At 46.7% G+C, this 15,203-nt stretch overlaps 1 protein-coding gene across 2 annotated transcripts in view; it reads left to right on the forward strand.

The window, feature by feature from the left end:
- Positions 1 to 1,334, forward strand: part of FBXW2 (F-box and WD repeat domain containing 2) — a 35,734-nt gene extending 34,400 nt beyond the window's left edge. For both annotated transcript variants that reach the window (XM_004615636.2, XM_055142301.1), the window contains one exon: positions 654 to 1,334. In XM_004615636.2, coding sequence (XP_004615693.1) covers positions 654 to 942 — 289 coding nt within the window. In that variant the 3' untranslated portion in view covers positions 943 to 1,334. The remainder of the gene's footprint in view (positions 1 to 653) is intronic.
- The last annotated feature ends 13,869 nt before the right edge of the window (positions 1,335 to 15,203 follow it).

Consider the following 15,203-nt stretch of genomic DNA (forward strand, 5'->3'; position numbering starts at 1 on the left):
CTCTAACTGTAAATCCCTATCCAGAGTGTTCACTGTACTCTGGTTGGATTTTAGCTTTCAGCTCATAGAAAAGAGACTGTTAGTTGAGATGATCAGTAAGAGCCTTTCCAGCCTAGAAGGGCATTTTAGACTTGAATGAGTATTCATCTAAGGTCACCTTTGCCCTTAAATGCCTGTGATGATATATCATTGTGAAGTATTCCTTACCCTTTAAATAGACTCAGTATCCTTGTCTTTTTCCTCCTTAACTTTTTTAAAAAAATTTACTGTTTTACGTTTGCTTAAATTTTGTATTGGTTTTAAATTTCTCCACAGAAAATCACTGTAACATAAACACATTTCTCTCTCTCCCTCTTCCTCTCTGCCCCCTCCCTCTCCCCCTCCCCCTCTTTCCCTCTCTCTTCTTCTCTCCCTCTCCCTCTCCCCCCCTTACTCTCCTTATTCTCCCTCCTTCCTTTTTGGTTTTTGGACCAGAACCAATGATGCTCAGGGCTTTCTGCTCTGTGCATAGGGATCGCTCCTGGTGGGGATCAGGGGACCTTATGTGTTGCCAGGTTGACTGTGTGTAAGACAAGAGACTTCTTGGCTCTACTATGTTCCAGCCTCACAGAAGCAAATGTCTGATTCATGTTTCCTAACGCTCATCTTTGTAGGGTCATCAAGACTCCTGAGATAGCAAACTTGGCCTTGCTTGGCTTTGGAGATGTCTTTGCCCTGCTGTTTGACAACCGCTACCTGTACATCATGGACTTGCGGACAGAGAGCCTGATTAGTCGCTGGCCTCTGCCAGAGTACAGGAAATCAAAGAGAGGTTCCAGCTTCCTGGCAGGCGAAGCATCCTGGCTGAATGGACTGGATGGGCACAATGACACGGGATTGGTCTTTGCCACCAGCATGCCTGACCACAGTATTCACCTGGTGTTGTGGAAGGAACATGGCTGACACCACAAGCTACCACCACTGACTGACTTTGGGTGCCGGGGCTGCGGGTTTTGAGTGCAACTTTGTGGCAGCCGACTGCATGAACCAAAGTTCTCACCTAATGGTATCATCACGCAGTGCACAATCATTTATCTATGTTTGCCAGGGGCAGCTGGGGCGGGGGTGGGCTTCTTTTATTGACATACAACATACAACGCAGCATGCTGGTGGGGTTCACCATTGACTTCATTTGTACTTAGTTATGTTGGTCAGGATAAGAGGACGCATTTCAGGTTCATCTTTCTTGAATATTGGTTTTAAGTAAACAGAGTTAAATGGTTCATTAATCTGCTAATTGGTTGCCTATAAAAACACATGCAGTCTATTATTAAAGCTTTTACCATTGCCCTTTTTTTTTTCTGTTGAAGTTGAAACCAAGGTGCTATGATGTTACAGCAGCTTCTCTCTGTGTGGGGCTTTATGTAACAGCCAGTGTTCCAAAGACCACCAAGTCCTGAGACATTCAGCTCCCCACCAAATACCGTTCTAAAGAAAGCCTGTCTTCCTGTGCAAATCCAGCTCTGTGTGATGACTGTTCAGAAGGCATCCTCAGCCCTCATTCTTGGCAGAATCAAGATCGGTCGTGTCTGAGACATGAGGGACTTCTGTACTTTGGTGTTTTTTTTTTTTTCCTTCCCACGTGTAGTAGTCTGGTCCGTGGTCCCCCGCAGCCTCAGTGACTGCGCAAAGGCGTCAGGGGGGAGAGGAAAGAGCACTGAGCAGAAGATCAAAGACTGGAAGCTCTGTGGCCTCACATATTGCTTCTTGGGGCCTCGTGTCCCCTGTGTGACCAGGTGTTGGGCTCAGTTACTTTTTCTGGTCCTGTGACTGTTGGACTATATAGAAATTGGTATTTGAATTTTGTCTGATTCCTGACTCATTTCTTTGGGGTTAGAGATGATATTTAAAGGAAAGAATGACTTTATAAAGAACTAAAATACTAGATGGATAAAGGAAATGTTAAACAGAACAGATTACAGATCCCTTTTATGAAATGCAAGTAATTGGTGGAAGAAATGCCGTTGGGTGTTTTGGTTCTTGAGAATCTTGTTCTTAAACACGGGGTTGTGTGACAGTGTGAAAGCCAAAAAAATTTTGGCAACAGTAAAAGGTTTCTGAATGACTGCTGATCAGAAATTAATTCAAAATCAACCGTGTAATGAATCCAAGGTGTTTTTCTGGCTGTATTCACTTCTGTTATATTTCTTGGGTGACGAGGTCAGAGTGGAAAATGTTCAAGAAATCCCGTATTTTAAGAGGCAGTGTGAACTATTAGCAAGAAAGAGTTTTCTTCATCCTTGCCTCTGACTTGCAGCCTGGGGCAGGTGAGTTTCCTGTCCTAGCGCCCCCATTTCCTCCATTTTTGGGTGAAGGAATAGCCTGTGACTGGCTTCCCAACTCAGAGACTTCAGGGAACGAAGTAGGTAATATAAATGACTGAGGTGTATTGAGCAGAGTTGGGCCAAGCTACAGAAAGCTTATCTGATGGGTCAGTTAACTCTGACCTAAGCATTGGGCAGAAACGAGTGCAGACTTGGCAGTCCTCCTGCCCTTGTGTGGGGGAGAAGCGGGGGAGCTGTGTTTGGTCATGTCCAGTGGTGAGGAGCTACTTGTAGCTCTGCTGGGGGACCTCAGTAGTGCCTGAGTCTGTACCAGGATCGGCTCTGTCAAGGCAAGCACCTGAAACCTCGAGGCTCTTGACTTTTCAGGAGGAAGTAGAAATCTACTTTTTGATTTTATTTTGTTTTGGGGCGTCACTTGACACTGCTCAGGGATTTCTCTGCTCTGCAACCAGGAATCATTCCTGATGGTGCTTAGGGGACCAAACGGGATGCCAGGAATTGAGCCCGGGTGTGCGAGGCAAACAACCTACCTGGTGGTAGGTGCTGCTCCTATCCTGAGAAACCTAAGTTTTTATTTGAAACCTAATTTTTAAAATGTTGGCAACCAAGGGAAGACAATTTAAAATACAGTGGCTAAGCAAAGTATATCTTAAGGCTGCCAGTTTTGTCTCCTCCCTTTCACTCCTCCGCCCTTCCATTCCTGCTAAGTTAGGTCATTCTGTGATTCAGCAGTGGAAATATTTTAACAGAATTGTCACTAACAGTATTAGAAAGTAGAGGAAGCAGGCAGTAGGTAAAAGTCCTGTCCTCCTTTCTTTCCTTCCCTTGGAGTTACAAGGGAGCAAGGGGGTGCCTGTTTTTTTCACAGACCAAGAGGAAAGTAGCTTGAAGACGAATGTAGGAATTGAAACCTCAGTTCCAATCTTGCTGAGAATGAGTTGTTCATTCTTCTTGCTGACTCTTAACATGCATATTCGTCTTACGGGTGGGATAAAGCTGCCGGTAGAGCTGGAAAAGATGCAGATTCCTGAAGGCACCCAGCTCTTCCCTGTTTTCCTTTAGCATCGAGACTGACAGCTTTTGAATGCCACGACATTTGTATTTTAGAGAATTCATACTTGGTTTCAAAGACACGGTTTAAGTATCTCGGTTGAGACACCAAAGTGTTAGGTAAAACTAATAAGCAACTTCACCCCCAAACCCATCTCCTGTTGAGTTTTGTGCGTGGATTCTGCTGCGTCCTCATAGCAGAAGAACCAGAAGCGCAGCTGGCATCTCTGTAGCAGGAGACTCGGGACACCGGGCAGTTACAAGGGAAAGGACTTTCGCAATAACCGGGGTTCTGATCGAAGTAAGGATCATTGCTCCTCCCACCTCCCTTTCAGACAGATGCAATAGTTTCAGAGGCAAGTGTTGAAGTTCTCTGTGGGAAGGGACAGACCTCAAACTGTCCCTTGTCAAAATGGCCGGCTTGTCTTACTTGTTTGAGGTGAACAGTCAGAGTTAAACTGGTGTACAGGGCAGTCTGACCCAGTACCTCCCAGCGCTTTCATCTCACTGAGTTTTGTTTCTAAATTTACTCGTATTTTGGATGGCTTTTTGTAAGCATAGGAATCTAGTCAAACTTAAAACATAATAAGGCAAAGAAGGGAGTTGATGAAGTGGAAACTTTGCCCAGTTACTTTCAGCTGTCGTCTGCGTCCTTAGATCAGGCAAAGGGTCTCTCTTTAGTAAATATCCTCACTTCTGAAATATTCTTAAATCATGAGCAGGGAGGCCTCATCCTATGCCAAGAGTGTTGGGTTTCCGGGGTTGCTTCTTTGTTTAGGGCCACACCCAGCAATGCTCAGGGCTTACCCCTGCTTCTCTGCTCAGAGACCATTCCTGGTGCTGCTCAGAGGAACAAATACGGTGCTTGGAATTGAACCCAGGTCAACTGAGCAAGAAGGCAAGTATCTCCTGCTCTACCATCTCTCCACCCCATGGAGCGCTCTCTTGACACGATACGTAAGTGAAGGGTTTCCCTGCGCTTCAGGGCAGGGGTTCAGGAGAGCCCCTGTAGGAGACTCTTTATCAGACAATGTTCCCAATTCATAGGAAATTCATTTTCTCCAGCTTTCTAAGCTGAAGCAGGAAGCGTTGCCAAAACATCCTGACCTGACCTAGACCCATTAGAGAAGTAGGAAGAAAGACTTCCTCGAGGGGGCCAGAGAGACTGTCCAGTGGGTAGGGCATTTGCCTTGCACGTGGCTGACCTGGATTTGATCCCCAGCATCCCATATGGTTCTCCAGCACCGCCAGGAGTAATTTCTGAGTGCAGAGCCAGGAATAATCCCTGAGCATCACTGGGTGTAGCCCAAAAAGCTTAAAAAAAAAAAAAAAAGACTTCCTCTTGGGGAGGGCTAGGTTTGAAGACGCTCCCTGGGAAGGTACATGTTGGGGTAACTTTCATGGATGGCAGGTTTCCCCTTTTTCAGTTTAAACAATTGTTGCTCATGAAAAGTACATAAATGAGGGGCCATGAGACGAGTGGGCCAAATAGATCAGGGAGGTGGGTGGGGGTGGAGGGTGGCATCGGAGCTAAAACAAAGGGCAGAAGAGGGCCACAGTTGGAAAAAACGGAGAAACATTGGTTTAAACTACTCTGCAGGACCCTTGAAAATGCTCAAGTTGAAATGAGGTTTATGTCATCCTAGTATTTGCTCACAAAGAATTACTGCCCTGCATTTGTTGAGCATAGTAGGGAGAAAAATACTTTCTGCCACAGTAGACTTGTAGGCATAAAGAAATTTTTTAGATTTGGTGTTTTAAAGAGGACCAGGGAATGTGGCTTTGCTCTTTGCTTTGCAGCCTGTGCCCTGGAGCTATGCTGTGTGTGCCTCGGCTTCTAGGCGCTCTTCCCACTATCTCTACCTTTCCTCCTCTGGTGTCGAATCACCCGCCTTTCTCTAGGGAAGTGCAGAATCGGAAAACTGCTCTGGGATGCTGTCTGGGACAGGCTCACTGTCCTCTGCCCCTTCCCTGTTAGGGGCACAGTTGTCAGGGTAAGGGCAAAGCCTGTTGAGGCCGTCCCTTCACCATAATTTTCCTACGTGCTTGTGTTGCTCCTTGCTGAGGTACTAAGGCCTAGATGCACTGAGGATTCGGTAGAACGGGTTTCTGATGGAAGGAGGTTAGCATTCTTGATAGTGTCCCTAATCAAGGTCCCCTGTGTCTGCTCTAGGAAGTGAGTTTTTTCCAGAACCAAATCTCAAAGGAGGGCTGGAGAGATCGTACAAAGGGCAGGGCGCTTGCCTTGCATGTGGCCAACCTGGGTGCAATCCCTGGCACCTGATACAGTTCCCCAAGCACTGTCAAGAGCGCGCCTTGAGCACCACCAGGTGTGACCCTGAAACAAAATCTCAAGGGCTGGGCAGATGGCTCAAAGGGCTGGAGTCTATGGTTTGATCTCTGACATCACATGGTCTTCTCAAGCACTTCCAGACCTGCACGCTGGGAGTAGCCCTAGAGCCATGCAGGTGTGACCCCCAAACTGAACCCCAAAACACCAAATTCTCCAGTGGTTATGTGGAGTGTTTGTACCCCTCCTGTGAGTCCAACCAGACTGAATGACCGAACTCAGTGCAAATCGGTGCTGCTCTGAAGTGGTGTCACAGAATTTTCACTCTTCAAAGAACAGTTTGGTTGCTTAAAATTACTGTTATATTCCTGGCCATTGTCAGCCCATTTAATTCAGCCAGTTTGTTACACTTTAAGGAATCCAGCAACTCTTGTCTTTCTGAATGTGCTGAAATAAAAGTGTGTTTGGGGGTGTCAGGGAGACAGCTCAAGTTGCAGAGCACATGCCTAGCATGTGGGAGACCCCGAGTGTAATCCTCAGCACCCCACCACCTGACCCTGCCAGCTGTGGCCCTAGCCCCAACTCACCGGACCACCGCCAGATGTAGCCTCGACTTCCAAATTTATGTATATTTAAACCCAGTAGATGGTTAAATGGTGTAGCTAAAATTCGGGATCTGGGGGATGAGGTGTGGGGTGGGTGGAGAAGCGGTGGCTTATGCAGCTAGTGGTGTGATTGTAGAATGTCTGCAGATGTGACGTTTGTCAGGGGAGTTATTTTCATTATCCTAGGGGCAGTCTTTCCCCAGGGACAGCACTAACTGGAAGTTACCTCTCTACCTTAAAGCAGCTTCCCTCAAGTAGGTAACATATTCTCAGCCAAGGCCAGGTGACTGTCCTTAGAATAAAGCTGTGTTTCATTCCAAATCCATTCCGCAGTGAAGACCATTTTTTCCTTTCCACCCTCCCTCCACCCACGCCCACTGACACCTAACTCAGTTGGGGCTTTGCAGTGGAAGTGTGTTTTAGATGGAATTTTTTAGGGAAACCTTATGATCTGAAGTAAAGTAGCTCTGCTCGTTCTCTGTGACTGCATGGTCTAGAAGGTCAGCCCCACGTAGCAAATTTCTGAATGGGATCCAAGAGGAAAACCAGCTTAAAAGTGAAGGGCGGGGATGGAGCGATAGTACATCGGGTAGGGCATTTGACTTGCACTTGGCTGACCCGGGTTCGATTCCCAGCATCCCATATGGTTCCCCCGAGCACCGCCAGGAGTAATTCCTGAGTGCAGAGCCAGAAGTAATCCCTGTGCATTACCAGGTGTAACCCGAAAGGAAAAAAAGAAAAAAGTGAAGGGCAAGGAAGGAATTTGGGTGGCCTGTATGGGGGGGGTGCCTGTGGGGTGGGGTGGGGCCATTATGAAGGGCCCCTTGGGATCACCTTCCTTTCTTCTCCCCTTCTCACATCGCCAGTTCATCCTTCATTTACATTTGAAGGGCTTCTGATCTGGTCCTTCTCTACATGTGGTCTTGTACTCTTGATCCCACTAAAATTAGTACAGATTAATTCCTGTTACACAGAGAAGCTGTGTATTTAGAAGAGTTAGGGTGTGGCTGAGATCCTGGGTTCCTGATTCCTAGTGGCTACACTGGCTTTAAAAAAAAAAAAAAATATATATATATATATATATATATATATATATATATATTGGGCTGGAGCGATAGCTCTGTGTGTAGGGCATTTGCCGTGCACATGGCCGACCCGGGTTTGATTCCCAGCATCCCATATGGTCCCCTGAGCACCGCCAGGGGTAATTCGTGAGTGCAGAGCCAGGAGTAAACTGAGCATCGCCGGTGTGACCCAAAAATGAAAAAAAAAAATCTTCCTTCCTTTCTCATTCTTCATCTCTTCAAAGGGGCCTTGCTGCCTTTCCCTTGAACACCTGTGTGTGCCTCTCCAGCCGTCCTTCCGGCCCTGTCAGAGGTATCTCTCCTCAGTCACTCTGGGCACGTGACTGTTTAAACCTCCTCAGCGACGGGATCCCACAAAGTGCGTCATGATTGTTCTTTCCTGTCCCTTAGTTGTTGCTCTTTGCTGTGACACTCACATACTTTGGTTGTGGTGCTCTCCAGCCATCACACACTCAGCTGCTCTCCTCTTACCTGGCTGTGGTGCTCTGGCCACAGTCCACTTTGGTGGTGGTGCTGGGGTTCCTCTTGGCTGGGCTGCCAGCACTGTGGGCTCTTCTAGGGTCCGAATCCTCAGCTCTGTTCATGTACGGAAGCCCCTCGGCCTCTGAGGATCTCCGCCTGTAATAACTAAGTCCCAATTCATGCTTTCAACCAGTTCTTTGGGGAGGGGGTTAGTATTGGTAGTGTTCACGTGATACAAGGGCTTGAACTTAAGTTCCTCACGCGCCCCTGACTCCTGAGCTGTTTCCCAAGCCCGACTCAGTTTCTGTATAAGGAGTTGTGTAGTTCACCTAGCAGTTTATCACGTAGTACCTCATGCAGCTAACTTTCACCTTTGACCCATGTGTTTTTAAAACTCTGGTTTTAAAACCCTTGTCTCCCCAGCAGCACTGTAAGATTGTGGATAAAGACTTCCTGATGCTTCATATTTATTTATTTTTGGTGTTTGGGTTAGTAATACCTGGCTGTGCTCAGGGCTTACTCCTGGCAGTGCTCAGGGCACCATATGTAGTGCTGGGGATTGAACTTGGGTAAGTTATATGCAGAGTAGTGCTTTATCCTCTATACCATCTATCTGGCCCCTTTATAAGTTCTTGATACGATCTTAGATATTTCATGGGCTTCCTTCCTTCCTTCCTTCCTTCCTTCCTTCCTTCCTTCCTTCCTTCCTTCCTTCCTTCCTTCCTTCCTTCCTTCCTTCCTTCCTTCCTTCCTTCCTTCCTTCCTTCCCTCCCTCCCTCTCCCTCCCTTCCCCTTTCTGCCTCTCCCCTCCCCTCCCTTCCCCACCCACAGCCATGCTCAGGCCTTATTCTTGGGTCTGCACTCAGGGATCACCCCTGGCAGGGCTCAGGGACCATAGGGGGTGTCAGCGATTGAACCTGGGTCGGCCACATGCAAAGCAAGCACTCTTTTCACTGTACTATTGCTTTGACCCTAATTTCAAGAATTTTCTTAGTGACTGCATGATCTGGAAGAAAAATAACTTTTCAGAATATCAGAGCATTGAAGCCAAATGGAAAATCAACTACACAGATTGACAGAGTCCTTTCTTTCAGGCTGCCCTTCTGCCAGCTCCTGTAAACATCCAGCAACGGGTAGTGAACACATTCGGACAGTGTTTGATGATCGCTGTGATTAGACACGGGTCATCTTTGCCAGTGTCCTTTGTAACCGCAGGTTCTGTTCTCTCCCTGGTAGAGATGATCAGAACAGTCCCTGGAGCTCCTTTATTGTGACAATTTTTAATTTTCTCTTCTAATTCTTATGCAGATATGTATTTACTTGTGTGATTGCAAATCATTGTTTTCTGTTGTGCTGTCAGAAATGTGCTTTTAATTTTTCAAAGTCATCATAGTACTTTGTAATCTTTGATTACTATAATTTTCTGCTCCTTCCTATCTGATAGGATAATTGGGTAGCTCCCCATTCTTCTTTTGAAGTAATGCTTCAGAGGACATCTCTGAGCTTATTTCACTAGAGCAAGTTCCTTATAGACGGCTTCTTGATAAATAACAGTTTTTAAAATTACAGACAGAAGAGTCATACGTACGTAGATTATTGAGTAATGTGAGCATTCAGCTAACTCGGGTAAAGGTCAACATGAGAACATTTCAGGGTCAGACAGCACAAGATCAAGGCATTTGCTTTGCAGGCATTTAACCCTGGTTCATTCGCCCCAGCATTGCCTAGTTTCCTGAGCACTGCTGGGAGCACTCCCTAAGCGCAGTGCCAGGAGTACCGCCAGAGCCCTGCCAGGTAGGGCCAAAAACCTAATAAGATGAAATGAAGTACTGAGAAAAAAAATAAAAAGAGAGTATATTGGGGCCGGAGCGATAGCACAGTGGGTAGGGCGTTTGCCTTGCACGCGGCCGACCCGGGTTCGATCCCCGGCATCCCATATGGTCCCCCAAGCACCGCCAGGAGTAGTTCCTGAGTGCAAAGCCAGGAGTAACCCCTGAGCATCGCTGGGTGTGACCCAAAAAGCAAAAAAAAAAAAAATAGAGTATCAGGGTTAAGCTGGCCTTGCATGCGGCCAACTCTGGTTTGGTCTTGACACTACATAAGGGTTCCCCGCACACCACTGTGCACAGTTCAAACTGGGACCGGAGAAAGTACAGGAGTTAAAGCATTTGCCTTGCATGGGGCTGTGGCAGCTGAAACCCTGGTTTGATTCTCCAGAGCGTCATAGGTGGGCACTTCTGAGCCCAGAGTCAGGAATAAAATAGCCCCCGAGCATTGCTGGGTCGGACTCCCTCTACTCTCCAAAATTCTGTAATCAGGAAGAAACCCTGTGTGACTTTTGCTTTGTATTGATTATGTGATGGGTTAAAGATTTACAGCTCCCCTTTGTTGTGTTGGATATACTCGTTTCAACATTCATTGGATTTGAGTGATTATTTTCAGTGCTGACCAATTTAGTATGTCTAAAGGTAACACGATTATTTTTGTTGACATTTCTTTAACACCCGAAGACATGCTTTTGTTTGTGCTTATTTGTATTTTTTTTTTAATTCTGTCTGCCCATTTTATCTATTTTTATTACATGTTCAGATTCTTAGGAAATAGTATGTTAGATGAATTATGGTCTTAAGCCAGGTTTTACTAATTACATTTAGATTTGGAAGTAAATTCTAATTTAGAATTTTTATTTTTTGTTATGTTTTTTGGCCACACCTAGTGGTGCTCAGAGTTTACTCCTGGCTCTGTGCTCAGGGATCACTTCTAGTGGTGCTCAGTGGACAACATGTGGTGGTGGGGATTGAACTCAAGCCAGCCGTATGCAAAGCAAACACCTTATTCACTGTATTATCGCTTTGGCCTTGAATTTAAATTTTACTAGGAAATTGAGAGATAAATTCACCAATTTTAGATTCATCAATTTAGAAATAAATTCAATCCAGAGCATGAATTGAATGTTTCTTTGCATAAAAATAATTAGCAAGCAAATCTATCCACAATCACTATTTACATCCTAGTAATGTGAGAGTAATGAGAGTCTCTTGCCCTCGCGCCTGGCTGTCTTCACCGGGGCCCCTCGGAGGGGGTGAGTTGAGTTACCCTCCCAGCCCCAAACAGAGCCCCTGAGGCCGAGGACCTCCGGAACCCAGCCACGGCCATGCTTAAGGCCCCTCTCCACATGTTCGGATGAGCCTCACTCATGATGGAACCGGAAGAGGAACCCAGGTGTGTGGGACCCGGGGCGGAGATCTCCAAGGCTGCTAGGATCGGGACTGGGCCTCTTCTGCCCAGATCCCCCATTTTCCAGTAGCTAGGAAGTCACACCCAGAAACTGCCCTTGGCACCATGTAATCTCACCAATGGTCAACATCCAGAGACTATAAAACCAAGCTCCCAGAAGCAAAGCAGCCCGTGCGACATCTTAGAGCCTAATTCTCCTCTTTGGAGAACCTAGCAAGCTACCAAGAGTATCCCGCCCGCACAGCAGAGCCTGGTAAGCTATCTGTGGCGTATTCGGTATGCCAAAAACAGTAACAAGTCTCACACTGAAGATGTTACTGGTGCCTGCTTGAGCAAATCAGTGAACAACAGGAAGACAGTGCTACAGTGCTACAGCCTGTAGACCAACCTGTTCACCCTCTCCTTCTGTTCCTCTGTACCAGTTCGAGATGAAATGGGCAGAGAAGTTTCTCCTCTCAAGATGGGAGTCTTGAGGGGTCGAAAAAGAGAAATGAAGGAAATAATGCTTGGCCTGTTACACCTCCATTTCCTCTTCCGGACACACATGTTCCATAAGTGATTTTTAATTTGTTTTCTGATCTTCTCTCCAGCGTTCAAGCTTGAACAGTCAGCTGGCTCAAGAGTGGCCTTACATGGCTAAATCTGCGCAACCAACAATTCAGGAATGTTTGCTCTTCTGTAAAAATGCTCACAGATGGAAAATTTCCTCCCTGAACTTGCAGTGGGCTGACACAGAAAAAAACACACGAGGTACCGCCCTCTGCGACTCTGCATTAATGGGTAAAAATAAAGCACTGGTTGGCTATGTTCTTGGAATCTGCACAAGTGACAGTCTGATTTCATTCCTTATTTTAAATTTCAACACATATTGCAGTTCATCTTGAAAGGAAAAAAATGTTCAATTCATCACTGCCCCTGCTTTGCTGTAGATAGTCTCAATCACCTATACTACACTGTCATTAGGAGTTTACATTAAAAATGCAGCTCAGGGCCAGAGATATGACAGGGAGTAAGGCACTTGCCTTGCATGTGGCCAACCCCAGTTAGAGCCCCAGCACCACATACGGTCCCCTGAGCACAACCAGAGGCTGCCCCTGAGCACAAAGTCAGGAGTTAGACCCTCAACACCACTTGATGTGGCTCCAAAGCCAAAATAATAATGTTTTAAATACAGTTCTACTATCAAAAGAGCTATGCTTGGAGTATCACGTTTCACTCAAGTGAGAGAAGGAATCCAGAGTTCCGACCTCCATCGATGGTCAAGAATCAGGGATGCTGTCTCGTTTGCCAAGGCGTCAAAAATCAGATGGGCCGGACACGTAATGCAATTCAGAGACAACTGCTGGACTAGAACTGTTACCAACTGGATTCCCCTGGACGTCAAAAGACCACGTGGCTGCCCACCAACGAGATGGTCAGACTTCTTCGTCAAAACCCTGAATGAATGGTTTGAGGCTCTTCCTGTTCCTGGAGTGAGAAGATATTATTGGGCTACGCTAGCACGCTACAGGGATGAATGGAGACATTACTGGCGCCCACTCGAGCAAATCGAAGATCAACGGGATGACAAGTGATACAAGTGATAAAAGTTCTACTATCTATGCATTAGTTGGCAAGTTCTTAAGGGGGTCTGACTACACCTACTTGAACAGACAATATATATTCTGTGACATCTCACATTCCCGTTGATTTCTCGAGCGGTCTCAGTACCGTCTCCATTCGTCCTAGCCCTGAGATTTTGGAAGCCTCTTCTCACTAGTCCTTCTAATGGTGCTGCATGGAGGCTCTTTCAGGGCCAGGGAATGAGACCCATCATTGTTACTGGTTTTGGCATATGAATACGGCACAGGGAGCTTGCCAGGCTCTCCCATGTGGGCAGGAAACTCTCCGTAGCTTGCTAGGTTCTCCAAAGGGGAGAATTAGGCTATAAGATGTCCGAGAAGGACGGAGAGATTAAACCAGGGTCGGCCACGTGCAAGGCAAACGCCCTACCCGCTATGCTATCCCTCCAGCCATTGGTCTACATGAGTGATTCTTTTTCTGTTATTTATTTGGGGGCCACACCCAGCATTGCTCAGGGCTCTTTACTGGGGGGGGGGGGGGAGCATTTCCTGTGGGGTCTGGGGAACCACATCGGGTGCTGGGGGTCCTTTCACAAGGCAAGTGCTTACCTGCTGTACTGTCTCTGCCCCCTGCGTCAGGGATTCCCCCACCTTTGCATTTGTGACCCCCTTACACTCAGGACAGGCAGCACGAGTGAGCGCTGCCAGGAACAGCCCAGAGCCATTGGGTGGTTGATTTTGAATTCATTTTTGGTCAGTTGCGTGTTCAGAAACCTTTTACTGTTGCCAATGTTTTCTCAACCCCCACAATTACATGACCCCACACGGGGTGGAAACATTGACTTCCTATAATCTGGTGTTCTCAGAGTTGTTTTCTCCCCTGCCAATCCCCCGCCCCCCCCCCCACACACACACCCACGCCCACACCCACACCCACACCCCGGGGCTTCTTGGGAACTTGTTAGAAAACTGAAACTATCGACTCCGCCTAAAACCTAAGGAATCAGAAGCTTCTCCAGGTAGAGCTTCTCAGGTGAGAGGCCCTTGAAGCCCTACACCCATAACCATTCTTGCGTCTCTTCTGCCACCCAGTGGAACTTCAGGGACTAGCATCCAGTGATAAGTCCCCTGGTTTCTGTTGCTGTTGAAATACACTCATTATACTAAGGACTTTCTTGCCCTTGGGGTTGCGGCCCCTCTGAATATGTTCGAGAGCTTGTGTTGCATTATGCTCTATTTATAATTATTATAGAGCAAGTCATGTCAAAATATCTGCAGGCAGTCTGTGTAAACACGTCCTTATTGTTCAAGCAGTGTCTTTAATTGGACCCCGAAATTGCTCTTATCATGCACTGGAATAACAGACAGCCAGCTCTGAAGTAACGTTATGAAGGATAACACATGGGGAACTTCAAAAACATAAGTGGAGAATGAGTAAAACTGGCATACAGCATCATTCTAATTAAATAGTTTATGCATAGAAACAAAATAAAACACACCAGGAGGCAATCTGTGTTTGTTCTGGGGGATGAGATTAGAAGTAAATATTTTATATATGCTTAAAAAATATTTTCTGAGTTTTCTACTAGAAAGATAAATTATTTTAAAGAACAGTTGAAAAGAGTCTTTTAATCTCATATTGTTGCGAGCATTGTTTGACTCCAGTTCCTTCTTTCTGCAAATACTTCTTGGGTCTCACTTTGATACGAGGCATTGTGCTAGGACTTGCAGATTCAGAGACAAATTGTGCCTGGCCCCTACTTCTGGTAACTCCCAGTTCTCTGGTAATACGTACCCAGGTCCCAGGAAGCTCGATGAAGGCAGGAAGCGAGGAGAGAAGATCTACATTGGAGTGAGAACCTCGGTTTCACTGAAGAACCAACCAAGCCCTGGAACAACGGGATCCTGCAAGAGACATTCTGGGAAACAGCAGCCTCTTTTGTAGATGGTCAGCAGGGCTCTAGCTCCAGGGGTCTTGAGGGTCAGTCTGGGGTGTACTGGATATTGGCAGTATTTGAAGACAAAGTTACTAAGAAGCTGAAGCGAACACTATAGGAACGTGTGCTTGGTGGCACTAGCATGGCTCTTCAATTTCTACGAGTCTCCAACTTAAATGCAAATGAGCCAGAAAAGCCCAACGCCAGGTGGAGGATAGTCACGATGAAGTTTAACCTGTTCCTTACTCAGACCACAGCAAAAAAAAAAAAAAAAAAATCCAGGGGCCACTTCAGTACCCCCTTGCATGTGTACCCAAGACCCATGTTGTCCCCGCTCTGCAAGTTGCAGCTAGGATCTGCTCCGGGCCCACCCCCAAGGGTCAGGGGGGGAGGTCCAGGTGGTTTAAGGACATCACAATCGGTCACAAATTGGACAGGCAGTGCCAGTGGACAGAGAAGTCCATCGTCTATATCTGGTGGGTGCGGTGGGCATCTGCCCCAGTGAGATGGTCAGCACTAGACTATCACTGGACCAGTAACAGGAAAAGACTGGTTTGGTCTCTAGGCCATACCTATCAGTGCTCATGGCTTACTCCTGGCTTTGCACGCAGGGACCACTCCTGGTGGTGCTCAGGGGACCATGTGGGGTGC

This window comes from Sorex araneus, chromosome 1 (assembly GCF_027595985.1).
Source record: "Sorex araneus isolate mSorAra2 chromosome 1, mSorAra2.pri, whole genome shotgun sequence".
Lineage (NCBI taxonomy): Eukaryota > Metazoa > Chordata > Mammalia > Eulipotyphla > Soricidae > Sorex > Sorex araneus.